The sequence below is a fragment of the Microcaecilia unicolor genome, chromosome 10 (genome assembly GCF_901765095.1).
Source record: "Microcaecilia unicolor chromosome 10, aMicUni1.1, whole genome shotgun sequence".
NCBI classification, from domain to species: domain Eukaryota; kingdom Metazoa; phylum Chordata; class Amphibia; order Gymnophiona; family Siphonopidae; genus Microcaecilia; species Microcaecilia unicolor.
Window position 1 is genome coordinate 205,778,212 of NC_044040.1, and position 16,590 is coordinate 205,794,801.

Consider the following 16,590-nt stretch of genomic DNA (forward strand, 5'->3'; position numbering starts at 1 on the left):
CATAAACGTACTGGGATAGCGATGGACGTTTAACATTTAGAAAATCTATTATGAATGAGAAATTCGACATGAAGCAAAGAGAAAGTTAATGGTAAATAGAGTAATAACCAATTCAGGTAATAATTAGTTGCTTGAGATATGGTTATTCTTTGTGAGGGTTTGTTTGAATAGGACGATTTTAGGATTTTGCGGAATCTAGTATATTCCTGTATATTTCTTATTTTGGGTGGTCAGGAGTTCCACCGTTTGGTTCCTTGGTAAGTGAAGTCTGCAGAGTGGACAGTTTTGTAGATCACTTTTTTGCGATTTGGGAGGTGTAGTCTGAGATAGTTTCTTGCCTCATATTTAGTGTTTCTTTGAGGTTAGTTTATTAATGGTACCCTATAGTCTGGAGCTGTGCCATTTAGTATTTGAAAGATAAAGATACATAATTTGAAGGTGATTCTTGCTTTGATGAGAAGCCATTGTAATTTGATTAATAAAGGGGAGGCACTTTCAAAATGAGAGATTTTTGTATATGAACCTGGCTGCAGTGTTTTGAGCTGTTTGGAGGTTTTTTTTACAGCCAGCATTACAGAAATCGAATTGGGATAATGTTAATGATTGTACCAATAGTCTGAACGTTTCTGATGAGAAATGGGGTCTGATCCTTTTTAGTTTCCAAAAAGACCTGAAAGATTTTGTAATTACTGAGGAAACTTGAGTATCAAAAGTTAAATGTCTTTAATTATACCTAGAATTTTCAGTTTATTGTCAGTGGGGAATGAAGTGTTTTCAATTGTGAAACTGTTGTAGCTGTTTTGGTCAAATAAGTTGGTAATGACCATGAGTTTAGTTTTTTTCTTTATTTAGCTTTAGTTTGGATTCTGAGGCCCAGGTTTCCATCAAATGTAAGCCAATTTTTGCCTTTTGTAAGATGTTTTGAATGTTCTTTTTGAAGGTTATGTATATGGTAACATTGTCAGCATGTATGAATGTTTTGAATCCTGCTGTTTCTAGTCTGTTACCTAGTGGTGACATCATTGCATATGACTTGAGTGAGCCAGCTTGGTTTTATACAGACTATAGGGAGGGCCAAGGTGCATCGAAATAACGCACCTATGTACAGTTCTAATTCCTCTTTTCACCGACACATTCCCTATGTATATGCTTAAACATTTCACACATTTACAACAACAACAACAATCATTTCTAAAGCGCTACTAGGGTTACGCAGCGCTGTACAATTCAAACATAGAAGGACAGTCCCTGCTCAAAGAGCTTACAATCTAAACGACAAGAGAACAGACTAAGGACAAGTGAACAATCTAGAGGACGAGCGAACAGTCACATTGATAGTGATGCTGTAAAACATTAATAGATCTCCTCACTCAGCCTAGTTGTGATCATCTCTCCAGCCTTTCTGGTTAATTTTTCAGAAGACAGAACTACTGGTAAATCATTAAGCGAGAGGTTCCTAAGAAGCTGCTATGGTGTTAGACTTGTCACTTACAAGATCTCTTTTGACATTTGGCCTGTACCTTGAAATGGCTTATAAAGTTAAGATAGAAAACAGAAGCAAAGGGAGAAGAAAATAGAGAAGGGTCCAGAGTTACCTGCGGCCTCACAGAACTATATAATAAAAATTTGGCAAAATCATGAAAAACCAATTACTCTTTCAAACATAGCTTACTTTTGTTAAAATTTGGAACTCCTATGAATTGGACATTGTATTACAAAAGAAGTATAGACAGGCCTTAAATCCCACTTCCAACATCCCTAGGATCTGAATTTAAAACAAGCAAGTGAATACTGTGAAAGGTACAAAACAAATAGCCCATACGGCACTAACAAGGCCAGGCAAATAAAAATGCTGACTTAAAAAAGTATCAATATGTAAAAACTTAACATTTTAGACACCTGGGAACTGAATTTAATGATAAACTGCAGAAGCAGCTTTTGGATTTAAATGAACACTGTTAGATGACATCACTTGTGTCTTGTCTGTTGTGGCAACAAGAGTCTTGTCTGCTGATCTGACTCCTATCATCTGCAACATCCTTCCATCATATGCCCAGTTGCTCAAGCATCTTACTCTTAGTGCAACAGGTTCATTCACTGTTGCTGGCATCAAGGAGCATTTCTAACATTTAACACTTACAGTGGGGGAAATAAGCATTTGATCCCCCGCTGATCCTGCAAGCCCGCCCACCGACAAAGACACGAGCAGCCCACAACCGAAGGGCAGGCCACCGGCAACAGTGAGAGCACACCACAAACCTTCCTTAATTAAGATTTGTTTTAAAATGATAATAACATTTGGGGGTTTTATTTCATTTCTCTGTGTATACTGTATTATATAATTTACTCTGTCACATTTGCAGTAAACTGCAGACCAGATCCTTTATAATCTACCACACCCAGCAATGCCATATGCTCGGGCATATTATTATTATTATTATTTTTTGCTCATTTGAGAAATTGCCTTATCAATATCTAAAGGTGGAGGCAATAAAAAGAAGTCATATAATGCAATAAGGGTAACAAAACAGCAGATCAATGATAAAGAAAGGCTCCAGTGATGTAAATGGATCCAACTTTGTTCACCGCACATAAAAGAATAAATACATGAATAATTAAAAGCCCAGCACGGCCATGTTTTGCCCTTTCCAAGGGCTGCGTCAGGGCTGTAAAAACCAGAAGGTATGCCCCACAATTATCATCTAATGGTAAAAGGGCCAGAAAGTGTATTCCACCATTGTCACCACTTACTATTGCGTTGTGAATAGAAATCAAACAAAATAAAACATGGAAAAGAAAATAAGATGATACCTTTTTTATTGGACATAACTTAATACATTTCTTGATTAGCTTTCGAAGGTTGCCCTTCTTCGTCAGATCGGAAATAAGCAAATGTGCTAGCTGACAGTGTATATAAGTGAAAACATTCAAGCATTACTATGACAGTAAAATAGATACCATTGGAGATTCTACATGGAATGTTGCTACTACTGGAGATTCTACATGGAATGTTGCTACTTTTGGAGATTCTACATGGAATGTTGCTATTCCACTAGCAACATTCCATGTAGAAGGCTGCGCAGGCTTCTGTTTCTGTGAGTCTGACGTCCTGCACGTACGTGCAGGACGTCAGACTCACAGAAGCAGAAGCCTGCGCGGCCACATTGGTGATCCGCAAGGGCCGACTTCTACATGGAATGTTGCTAGTGGAATAGCAACATTCCATGTAGAATCTATAGAAATGAAACAAAATAAAACATGGAAAAGAAAATAAGATGATACCTTTTTTATTGGACATAACTTAATACATTTCTTGATTAGCTTTCGAAGGTTGCCCTTCTTCCTCAGATCAGAAATAAGCAAGTGTGGTAGCAGATAGTATATATGAGAGAAACATCAAAGCATTACTTTGACAGTCTGACAGAGTGGGAGGGTGGGGGTATGCATGGGGACATCAAAGCATTTCATTGATATTCTAACAGAATGGGTGTTGGTAGGTGAGAGGAGGGTAATAAACAGAGAAATACAGCTTTATGGTTTATAATGGGTTAGAAAACCCAGATCCTTATTAAGTCCTGTTTGTTGGGTGTCAAAATATTCAATCATTCATATTTCAAAGGTCTTACGTTCCTGTATTGTTTTAAAATTACCTTTCAGTATTCTTACTGTGAAATCACTGGTGCAGTGTTCTGGTCTTGTGAAGTGTTGGCCCACAGGGGTGGGGGCCTGACTGGCACCGGCTATTTTCATGTGATGTCTGTGCAGATTGAATCTTGTCTTAAGCATCTGGCCTGTTTCTCCAATATAGCATCCTTCGTTACATTTTTTACACTGAATGATATATATACCACATTGGACTGTCAAAGTAATGCTTTGATGTTTCTCTCATATACACTATCTGCTACCACATTTGCTTATTTCCGATCTGAGGAAGAAGGGCAACCTTTGAAAGCTAATCAAGAAATGTATTAAGTTATGTCCAATAAAAAAGGTATCATCTTATTTTCTTTTCCATGTTTTATTGCGTCGTGGAAAGAAGCTGTCTTACCAGCCCTTGCAAAGGGTGAAACGCAGCCACATCGGGCTTTTAATTATCTATATATTTGTTCTTTTCTGTGTGGTGAATAAATTTACATCACTGGAGCCTTCTTTTTTTTTACCGTGAATCTACTGTTTTGTTCTCCATCTTTTGGATCTTGTAGATCACCTGCCCATTTGTTTTTTAAGCATATAATGCAATAATACAGTTTTAGCACATTGTGTTATAATTATAGAAATATTTGGTTGTGTGGCGGTTTAAATTGTCTGCAGCAATTCTCATCCATACAACAATGAAACCAGTTGCCAGTTAACTCTAATTTCCACATCTTCTTTTATTTTACTTAGAATGGGAGTTAAATTTAATGGCACGGATGGAGAATGTATGGAAATCAAAGTTCTCGGAAAATCCGAAAGGTAATGATTCAGCATTTGTTATCTAGGTTACTTCTACTACTACTAGTACTGCTATAGCGCTTCCAGACGTGCAAAGCTCTGTACACAAAACACATAAGATACAGTCCCTGCTCGACAATCTGTTCAAGACAGACGTACAGAACAAATAAGAGATTAGGGAATTATTTATTGTGGGACTGAGTCAAACAGCCATGGGTACTGTGGATCAGCTCGCGGTGATGTGAAAAACACAAAACATCAATATTGTATTTTATTTCTAAACTGAGTATTACTGTGCTGAAGAGGACCAGCTCTTGCTAATTATTTACATGTACTTCTAAGTTAGTGTAGCTCTTGGATTAGTGACACATTTTTAACCCACCATCAGGCTCATTTTCGAAAGAGAAGGACGTCCATCTTTCGACATAAATTGGAAGATGGACGTCCTTCTCACAGAGACGTCCAAATCGGTATAATCAAAACCCAATTTTGGACGTCTTCAACTGCAGTCCGTCGCAAGGACGTCCAAATTTCAAGGGGGCGTGCCGGATTTGTAGTGAAGGCGGATCTTGGGCGTGCCTAATACTTGGACGTCTTTGAACCATAATCGAAAAAAGCTAGGACATCCCTGACGAACACTTGGACATTTTCACCCGGACATGTTTTTATTACGAATAAGGCACAAAATGGTGTCCGAAATGACCAGATGACCACCGGAGGGAATCGGGGATGACCTCCCGTTACTCCCCCAGTGGTCACTAACACCCTCCCACCCTCAGAAAACATCTTTAAAAATATTTCATGCCAGCCTCAGATGTCATACTCGGGTCCATGATAGCACATGCAGGTCCCTGGAGCAGTTTTAGTAGGTACTGCAGTGCACTTCAGACAGGCGGACCCAGGCCCATACCCCCCCTACCTGTTACATTTGTGGAGGAAAAAGCAAACTCTCCAAAACCCACCACAAACCCACTGTACCCAATTCACCCGTAAGGGCTATGGTATGGTGTACAGTTGGGGGTAGTGGGTTTTTGGGGAGCTCAGCACACAAGGTAAAGGAGCTATGTTCCTGGGAGCATTTTATGAAGTCCACTGCAGTGCCCCCTAGGGTGCCCGATTGGTGTTCTGGCTTGTCAGGGGGACCAGTGCACTACAAATGCTGGCTCCTCCCACATCCAAATGGCTTGCATTTGGACGTTTTTGACATAGACATCTTTGGTTTCGAAAATCGCCAAAAGTCAGTGACGTCCAAATTTAAGGAGTTGGACGTCTCTGACGGTACTTTCAAAACGAAAGATGGATGTCCATCTTTTTTTTTTTTTAAATACGGGTTTTCCCCGCCTCCGAATTTGGACATTTTACAAATACGTCCAAATCACAACTTGGACGTTTCTTTCGAAATTGTCCCTCCATGTGTCTAGGTTACTTTCCGTTTCATCTTGTTTATCTTTAATTTTATGCTGGCCATTTAATTTGGAAACTGACACGGAAGGACAATGGTCTCGGCGGGTCGTTTCACTGTAGATTCCGTTGCTCTACGTGAGAACTGTAGTCCTCTTACATTTTATAGTTAAGTATCTGAACGAATTCACACCCTGCAGAGCACAAATAATGTCCTTATGTTACTTCAGGGCAAGCTTTACCTCTGCATTTTAGTTCTTGAAATAAGTCACGTTGCCGCAGTATAAAGAAGGAGATTTCACTCCAAACTTAAAGAAGCTGAGGGAGTCCTCTGTTCCTCCTCACTAGAGAATCCAAGGCAACTAGAGAACTGGAAGAGAAAAAAAAAACACCTTCAGTTTAATGTTTTCTGTATTATTCTCTTTCTCCACCTGCTGCCTGGTGGAATCTTACTTGGCTTTAACTAAGGAGATCAGAAAGGATTTAATTATACCATTTTATTTTTCTTACATTTGTACCCCGCGCTTTCCCACTCATAGCAGATTCAATGCGGCTTACATATTATATACAGGTACTTATTTGTACCTGGGGCAATGGAGGGTTAAGTGACTTGCCCAGAGTCACAAGGAGCTGCCTGTGCCTGCAGTGGGAATCGAACCCAGTTCCCCAGGACCAAAGGCCACCACTCTAACCACTAGGCCACTCAATGTGGCCGCGCAGGCTTCTGCTTCTGTGAGTCTGACGTCCTGCACGTACGTCAGACTCACAGAAACAGAAGCCTGCGCGGCTGCGTTGCTGATCTGCAAGGGCAGGCTTCTACATGGAATGTTGCTAGTGGAATTGCAACATTAACATTCCATCTAGAATCTCCAATAGTAGCAACATTCCATGTTTTTGTTACATTTGTACCCCGCGCTTTCCCACTCATGGCAGGCTCAATGCAGCTTACATATTATATACAGGTACTTATTTGTACCTGGGGCAGTGGAGGGTTAATCTAATCAGATGTGTAGAAGGAAAAGCAAATCTTTTTTTTTTTTCTTTTTAAGATACAAATTGCTTCACGTTTTGGAGTTTGATCCAAATCGTCGAATGATGAGTGTGATTGTGGAGAATCCATCAGGTAAGCTGTCACATCTTGTACAATTAAGTTAAAGTTTTTATGCATTCTTTTAACTTCATTTTTTTACTCATAGGAGAGAAGATTTTATTTACGAAAGGAGCCGAGTCTGCAATCATTCCTAATAGCAAAAACGGAGAAATAGACAAAACCCGAATTCATATTGAAGAATTTGCTTTGGTAAATATAATTTTTCATGAACTGTTAAGATGGGCAAGGGCTTGCCTGATAGTTCAGTGACTGAGCTACACACTACCTTACAGAGGGGTCCCTAGTTCATTTCCTGCTCTTGGTCTTTACATATCCAGGGCTGGAGATGCTGGTGGGGAGGGGAGGGGGTAGAAAATAATATTCTTTAACAGTGGCACCTAGTGGCTGAATTTAGAACTGATACAGAGCTTCAGAAGGAGTCCTTACGCATGGGTCCTGGCCTCAGTGCAGTTTCTACAATGACCATGGTAAGAACTGCATGGAGGGGTGGGGCAAAACTTCTCGGGTAGTTCAAATGAAGGCTCATGGCCCCAGAATCCCAGCACAATTAGTTCTGATTTTGCAGGAAGAAAGAGATGAACCATTGAACCTAAAAAATTAAACATAGTCAAATCTTTGTCTTCAAGTCCTAATCGGAATATATACTACTACTACTACTACTTAACATTTCTAGAGCGCTACTAGGGTTACGCAGCGCTGTGCAATTTAACAAAGAGAAGACAGTCCCTGCTCAAAGAGCTTACAATCTAATAGATAAGAGTGAGACAAATATAGGACAATCAAGCCATTGTGACATCACTGATGAGGTTGGCTCTTAGGCATTGGTGGAATGAGGCATTATGACATCACAATCTCAGCTCTGGTTAAATCACTGCTATATGTAATACTACTACTACTACTTAACATTTCTAGAGCGCTACTAGGGTTACGCAGCGCTGTGCAATTTAACAAAGAGAAGACAGTCCCTGCTCAAAGAGCTTACAATCTAATATAGAGAACTGTTTGTTATACATACAGTGGGGGAAATAAGTATTTGATCCCTTGCTGATTTTGTAAGTTTGCCCACTGACAAAGACATGAGCAGCCCATAATTGAAGGGTAGGTTATTGGTAACAGTGAGAGATAGCACATCACAAATTAAATCCGGAAAATCACATTGTGGAAAGTATATGAATTTATTTGCATTCTGCAGAGGGAAATAAGTATTTGATCCCCCACCAACCAGTAAGAGATCTGGCCCCTACAGACCAGGTAGATGCTCCAAATCAACTCGTTACCTGCATGACAGACAGCTGTCGGCAATGGTCACCTGTATGAAAGACACCTGTCCACAGACTCAGTGAATCAGTCAGACTCTAACCTCTACAAAATGGCCAAGAGCAAGGAGCTGTCTAAGGATGTCAGGGACAAGATCATACACCTGCACAAGGCTGGAATGGGCTACAAAACCATCAGTAAGACGCTGGGCGAGAAGGAGACAACTGTTGGTGCCATAGTAAGAAAATGGAAGAAGTACAAAATGACTGTCAATCGACAAAGATCTGGGGCTCCACGCAAAATCTCACCTCGTGGGGTATCCTTGATCATGAGGAAGGTTAGAAATCAGCCTACAACTACAAGGGGGGAACTTGTCAATGATCTCAAGGCAGCTGGGACCACTGTCACCACGAAAACCATTGGTAACACATTACGACATAACGGATTGCAATCCTGCAGTGCCCGCAAGGTCCCCCTGCTCCAGAAGGCACATGTGACGGCCCGTCTGAAGTTTGCCAATGAACACCTGGATGATGCCGAGAGTGATTGGGAGAAGGTGCTGTGGTCAGATGAGACAAAAATTGAGCTCTTTGGCATGAACTCAACTCGCCGTGTTTGGAGGAAGAGAAATGCTGCCTATGACCCAAAGAACACCGTCCCCACTGTCAAGCATGGAGGTGGAAATGTTATGTTTTGGGGGTGTTTCTCTGCTAAGGGCACAGGACTACTTCACCGCATCAATGGGAGAATGGATGGGGCCATGTACCGTACAATTCTGAGTGACAACCTCCTTCCCTCCGCCAGGGCCTTAAAAATGGGTCGTGGCTGGGTCTTCCAGCACGACAATGACCCAAAACATACAGCCAAGGCAACAAAGGAGTGGCTCAGGAAGAAGCACATTAGGGTCATGGAGTGGCCTAGCCAGTCACCAGACCTTAATCCCATTGAAAACTTATGGAGGGAGCTGAAGATGCGAGTTGCCAAGCGACAGCCCAGAACTCTTAATGATTTAGAGATGATCTGCAAAGAGGAGTGGACCAAAATTCCTCCTGACATGTGTGCAAACCTCATCATCAACTACAGAAGACGTCTGACCGCTGTGCTTGCCAACAAGGGTTTTGCCACCAAGTATTAGGTCTTGTTTGCCAGAGGGATTAAATACTTATTTCCCTCTGCAGAATGCAAATAAATTCATATACTTTCCACAATGTGATTTTCCGGATTTAATTTGTGATGTGCTATCTCTCACTGTTACCAATAACCTACCCTTCAATTATGGGCTGCTCATGTCTTTGTCAGTGGGCAAACTTACAAAATCAGCAAGGGATCAAATACTTATTTCCCCCACTGTATTTAATAATACTAAGCAATACTTGAAGACAAACAATATCATGAAGGCAAAGATAATTAAAAATATTTGTAGTTCAGAAGTACAGAAATAATCTTATATATAAAATCTGTATTTAGTTTTTTCTAAATTTGTACTTCCAAAATAGCGATTTACTGCCATAGTGGGTGCACTGTAAGCCACTGACTTGATGATTTTTCCTTGATAGTGCACGAGTGTGTTTCTGGGCTTATCAGACCATCTTCTAGGAGCGTGTATATCTCTGATAGGCTGATCAGAGGGCTCAAGCAGTACTATGAGCAGAAAGTTTGGAGTTGCTAGGACATTGTGCTCCAAATCAGAAGTTCTTATTTCCCTGCTGCTGCATACTTGTGGAAATCTCTTTAGCACATTCAGCTTCATTTCAGAGATTTTGGAGTCATAGAGGGGCATTTTCAAAAGAACGTCCAAGTCAGAATTTGGGGCATCTCACTCTTAACGTCAACCCCCCACCCCCAATCCACCTCAACCATTTTAGAACAAGAAAAATGGGATTTCCTGTTCAAAACTATATGGGATGCATTCTTCACTGAAAATGTCCAAAATGAACAGTTGTTTTCCAAAATGAAACATGCCAAAACAGCAGGCACAAAAACGTCTGTCTGGCATTATTTGTACAAAAATGGCCACACAGACCAAAGGGGCAGCTTAGTAGTCAGTGCAATGGACTTCAAACAACAGTACCCAGATACAAATCTCACCTTGATTTCTATGTATGCTAAGAGCCCTCCGTGAACAGATTAAAAACCCTACTGTACCTTAAGGTACACCACTACAGTATCCATCATGCTTGCAGGTATCTTATACATTTCTGTGTTCTAGGAGGGTTCACATATTTGTACAGAAATAAGAGTTAAAGGAGTTACACCTGGGTCCCATTGTTGAAAATCCACTGCACTGACCACTAGGCTACCCCTTACACTTGCTGCTATATTAGGAATGGCCATAATACCTGAAGCTGTTATAGAGCCTGGTATCCACTATTACTTCTTGGGGGGGGGGGAGGTTGGGAGGGGGTCAGTAGCCCCTGGGAGATTAAGGAGGGGGTCATGCTTTCATCCCTCCAAAGGTCAACTGCTCGCTCAGTCAGGGCATCTTTTTGTATCCTGGACGTGATTGGAACAGTTCTAGATTAAAAAAAAAAAAAGATCCTTCTTTTTTTTACCTTGGACATTTCTTCCCCTTCCATTATTGCTGAAATATGTCCTAATTTGGGGCCCGCCCTAGTCCCGCTATAAACATGCCTCCAACACACCCCCTTGCTATTTGGATGAACTGCAGTGGAAAATGTTCAAATTCTGCCTTTTGAAAATCGCAAGTTGGACATTTTTTGGCCGTTTTGAGATGTCCATCTGCTTTCGAAAGTGAAATCTATAGTAGCATATCATTTAAGATTATGGCAGGAAAAGGCCAGTTGACACATCTAGCTTGCCTGTTTATTTTGGTTAATGGTTCATGGATTTATTACATCTGTCAGCCATAAAAGCTTGAGCACATGTAGGATGTTACTCCTTCTCCAAGTCAATTGTTCTACACTTTGGTTCTCTGACCTCCTGGATGGATGAGAATACAAGATGCCGTGTTTAAAACGTGGTAAGTTGCTGGCATTGGATTACCAGTGAGTTTTGTAATAATCTAAACACCTATGTAAACTAGTAAGGATGTTGCCCCAACAATCCAGTCTCCTAGGTCTTTGTAGATTTACCTGACAAGCCTGTACATACCAACACCTTTGAACAAATAACCCTTAGTGCTGTGCTTTAAACACTTCTATGAGATTAAGAAAAACACAACTTTAAATACTAGGTCAGCAGTGTCCCTTCTGTTCACGTTGCATTGTTTTTCATAGAAAGGGCTGAGAACTTTGTGCATCGCCTACAGAATATTCTCCTCCAAAGAGTATCAGGAAATAGATGAACGCCTCCATAAAGCCAGGACTGCCTTACAGCAGCGAGAAGAAAAAGTCAGTGATGAATTCAGGTTTATAGAGAGAGATTTTGTATTACTCGGAGCTACGGGAGTGGAAGACAGGTAAGCTGGTAGCACTTTGATAGTTGTGATTTGTTTTCTATATTTAAGCACTTAGCTCACACCTTTTTCAAGGCAAGCTACATTCAGGCATGGTAAATATTTTCCCTGTACCTGGTGGGTTCACAGTCAAAGTTTGTACCTGAGGCAATAGAGAGTTAAGTGACTTGTATAAAGTCACAAGGAGCCACAAAGGGATTTAAGCTGGGCTCCCCTGATTCTCAGCCATTGTTCTAACTCTCTTTTTTTTTTTTTTTTTTTACCTGCACTGTCTTTAAGCCCTGAAAACTACGTACGACCACCTAACCTTCTGAAAAAAACTAAAAACCTGTGGAGGAGTGGCCTAGTGGTTAGGGTGGTGGACTTTGGTCCTGGGGAACTGAGGAACTGAGCTTGATTCCCGGCACAGGCAGCTCCTTGTGACTTTGGGCAAGTCACTTAACCCTCCATTGCCCCATGTAAGCCGCATTGAGCCTGCCATGAGTGGGAAAGCACGGGGTACAAATGTAACAAAAATAAAATAGATACTATTGGAAATTCTACATGGAATGTTGCTACTATTGGAGATTCTACATGGAATGTTGCTAGTGGAATAGCTCAAAATACTATAGTTATCTGGTTTAGCCTTCTTTATAACTTCTTAAGTTCATATATACCATTCAACAATATCTCATATTAAGCAAGATATCTACATACAGTTTGAATATTTATTTAATAAATAAATAAAAATAAATATTCAAACTGTATGTAGATATCTTGCTTAATATGAGATATTGTTGAATGGTATATATGAACTTAAGAAGTTATAAAGAAGGCTAAACCAGATAACTATAGTATTTTGAGCTGCTGGTAAAAATCTGGTTGTTTAAAGATCTATATTAATACGTTTGCCAGCTGGCTAGTGGAATAGCAACATTCCATGTAGAATCTCAAATAGTAGCAACACTGGAGGAGTGGCCCAGTGGTTAGGGTTAGGGTGGTGGACTTTGGTCCTGGGGAACTGAGGAACTGAGTTCGATTCCCACTTCAGGCACAGGCAGCTCCTTGTGACTCTGGGCAAGTCACTTAACCCTCCATTGCCCCAGGTACAAATAAGTACCTGTATACAATATGTAAGCCGCATTGAGCCTGCCATGAGTGGGAAAGCGCAGGGTACAAATGTAACAAAAATAAAATAGATACTATTGGAGATTCTACATGGAATGTTGCTACTATTGGAGATTCTATTCCACTAGCAACATTCCATGTAGGAGGCTGCGCAGGCTTCTGTTTCTGTGAGTCTGAGGACGTCAGACTCACAGAAGCAGAAGCCTGCGCGGCCACATTAGTGATCTGCAAGGGCCGACTTCTACATGGAATGTTGATAGTGGAATAGCAACATTCCATGTAGAATCTCAAATAGTAGCAACAGTGGAGGAGTGGCCTAGTGGTTAGGGTGGTGGACTTTGGTCCTGGGGAACTGAGGAACTGAGTTTGATTCCCGGCACAGGCAGCTCCTTGTGACTCTGGGCAAGTCACTTAACCCTCCATTGCCCCATGTAAGCCGCATTAAGCCTGCCATGAGTGGGAAAGCGCGGGGTACAAATGTAAAAAAAAAAAAGGCATACCCTACCAATCCAACATAAATGCCTGATCCCTGCAACACAACAAAACTAAAGTGCCTAATGGACATAACACAAACTCTTCCGTTGTACAATTCCCTAATGTGGCTGGGCCACATGAACTATATCTTACCACAACATCACTTTGTATTTGTTTACACCAGAGTCTCCAAACGCCTCTGGAACAAATAAATAAATAAATACATTTATATATGCTTGATAAATAATAATGAGGAGCCAGTTCATCAGCTTTTAAGGGATAATTTTATAAAGTTATTTTTGCACATATTTGTAACAATACTTTTCCAGTAGGTATGTACAGGGTGAAATTTGGCCAGAGCGCACAGACTTATAAAATATGCTAATCTGTATATGCGCTTAAAAATTATAGGTACAAACACATCTCCTGCAGTGAAGGCATGATCTCTGCTAACGCTGATATTTTGTAAAGACTAATAAACGCTTACACTTTTCACCCCCTTATAAAATAAAACTCGTAAAGCATACTTTAAAATTTAACAGTTTATCTGCAGCCCTTGTCATTGTTTTCACACTGACAATTTTTGCTTTAAAAGTCTAAGACCTTCCTCACCCCCGGCGATATTTGAAGCTATTTAACCAGCTAGAGATGGGTGCTGATCACTTAAATAGCATATTGGTGCCTAACCATGGTTATTCAGCGGGAGAGAGCTAGTTATCTCCCGCTAAATATCCAAAGCTAGCCGCTAACCGGCTATATCGCGTGACATAGCCAGTTAGGCGCGGATATTCAGCGCTTAACTAGCTATGTTCAGCGGTTAACCAGTTAACTTTTTTTGCTTTAAAAAAAACCCCAAATATGCATTGTTGGGCACCCGAAACAGTCTGGCATTATCCGGGTTTAACGCCAGCAGTGGACAGCAACAGCGCTGCCCTCTGCCGGCTGAGTATCGGGTCCTTTGTTATTTTGACATGCATTCAGAGCTTATCAACTGGACCCTTCTCATGTCTTATGCAGAGCTCTGGCTTTGCTTGTGAAAAACGGTTTCCTCGGTAGCTGTACACAGACATGCATATCTTCTCAGGATTTCTTGTTAAATCCTTTTGTTGAAGCTGAGGTCTGATTAAAATCTGACATGGTATCAAATTATAAAAACCAACCCGTACAAATGTTTTGTACTTAGATTCAGAGCCTTTCAATGTTTGATCAGTTTTATTCATTTCATCACTAGTGAATTTAATGAAACGGAAGCTGAGTTGCCTTTTCTGTTTCTCTTAAGTTCTGTCTCTGCTGGAATATTCTCTGTATTATCAGGCTTATGACACATGTAATGCTCAACTTTGCCTTTGATCTCTGCCTCCTCTCATCTCATCTCATCACATCACAATCTTCTATTACAAAGTTGCTTTTCATGTCCACATTTTTCTGTTCCCTCTCTTTAAGAGCTATATATCAGAAATAGAATTCAGAATTTGATTCTTACACTTTTTTTTGTGATATTTGATATGAATAGTGTAGTATGAGAGTGAGGTGACCAGTTTCACTACATCTTCCCAAACAGACTGCTTCAGTCTGGATTATAGTCACACCAGGGTAGGACTTGTTCCTTTGATTTTAAAAGGTCTTTAGGGTCATGTTTCCAAAAAAATGGAGGTAATGTGTCCAAAAAAGCATTTTGTTAAAATTTTGGACCCCTACCTGGGCATCTTAACTGTGTATGTTAGATCTGCTTTGCTGAACAATTTGGCGTTTTAAGGTGGTTTTCCCTTAGTTGTACAGGGATTTTGGGGGGGCTAGGGGTGTTTCAGAAGGAGGGAGCAGTGGTTGGAGAAATTTGTTATGGGTAAAATGAAGATGGTTACTTCTTTCTTGTAGTGTGATATTATGCAGTTTTTGTATTGTACCAAAGTTATAGGACTTAGTAAGAGATATTTTCTCATTAAGAACAAGCATTTTTACCCTGACTAAAACATCAACAAACCATGTCGTAACAGAATAAACCTGAAACAAAATGGATAGTAATATTAGTGTTTACTTTGTTATAGTTAAAATTAAAATCTAATCGCGACACACAGCATTTTTGTAAAGTAGTAGCAGGGGATGATTCTCTTGTTTCAGGCTCCAAGACAAAGTTCAGGAAACGATAGAGGCCCTGAGACTGGCCGGTATCAAAGTTTGGGTACTTACGGGAGACAAGCATGAGACAGCGGTCAGCGTGAGCTTGTCCTGTGGACATTTTCACAGGACTATGAATATTCTTGAACTTGTGCAGCAGAAAACAGACCATGAATGTGCGGAGAAGCTGAGGCAGCTCGTGCGAAGGTATGTGCTCATTCCTATGAAGCCGGTACATTCAGTCACCGAATGGGGGGTATCTTACCTATTGGATATATTATGAAGTATAACAAAAGTGGATCTGCCTGTGGGCCAAATGACAGTGCTGTGCAGTCCATGTAGGAGGTCTAGATTGGATTCCTAGACCCAGATTCTGCTCCTGGGTTCAGCCAACCAGAGGGTAGGAGTCCCATCAGACATAGGAGCCGGTGCTGTGGGTGCTTGAGCACCCCCAATATTGAGAAAATTCCTTGTTTTGTATCCAGGGAGGGGTTATTTCCATTGGGCTTAGCACCCCCAATAATTTTGAAAAGTTGGCTCCTATGCCATCAGATGTACAAATGGGAACTGTTGCTGCAATGGTCAGCCTAGATAAAAGGAAGGGAAAGACTTAAAAATGTGGGGGAAAAGGCTGAGATAATTTATGAATGCAGGCATCTGGTATTTTGAGAAGGGGTAGAGCAGCCAGTATGATTAAAGGTAGAAGTGAAAGAGGCTATTAGAACTAAAAGAACATCTTTCAGAATACGGAAAAAAGATCCGAATGAAGAAAACTAAGAAGTATCATGTGCTTTGCCTTTACATTTTAGTTCTGGATATTGTTCTAGAAATAAGTCACATTGCCTCTGAAAACAAAACAGTACATTACATATTGGGACTCTCTTGCTCTTGTTTTTATGTAACAATTGTTGAGCAGTTAGCTATGGCTCGACGGTGGCCAAACCCGTTTCACTTTACATGCTTCATCAGGAGCCGTGCATCAACTTTCTTATAGTATCTAACAAGATGGTATCACATATTCTCAGTGCTTTTTTTGAGGGGGTACTGAGTACCGACACCTTTTCCATTGTCTGCTAAAATTGACCCATGGACCCCAAGTTTTAATGAAAGAGCTCAGGCTCTACACACCAATTCTGCCTTGTCATAGATTCTGTGACTGGTTGCAGGGGGCCTGGCTATTGTGGGGTGAGTCCCTCAGTGATCACCTCATCCCTGAAGGGTGGCCTCGCATTTGAGTACCAGCACCTTTTCCATTTTCTGCTAAAATCGACCCATG

At 40.8% G+C, this 16,590-nt stretch overlaps 1 protein-coding gene across 1 annotated transcript in view; it reads left to right on the forward strand.

The window, feature by feature from the left end:
• The window catches only part of ATP11B (ATPase phospholipid transporting 11B (putative)), a 138,899-nt gene that overhangs the window by 67,153 nt on the left and 55,156 nt on the right, over positions 1–16,590 (forward strand). The window contains 5 exon segments of the mRNA XM_030216601.1: positions 4,387–4,455; positions 6,885–6,958; positions 7,032–7,135; positions 11,440–11,621; positions 15,318–15,521. Of these exon segments, the coding sequence (XP_030072461.1) occupies positions 4,387–4,455; positions 6,885–6,958; positions 7,032–7,135; positions 11,440–11,621; positions 15,318–15,521 (633 nt within the window).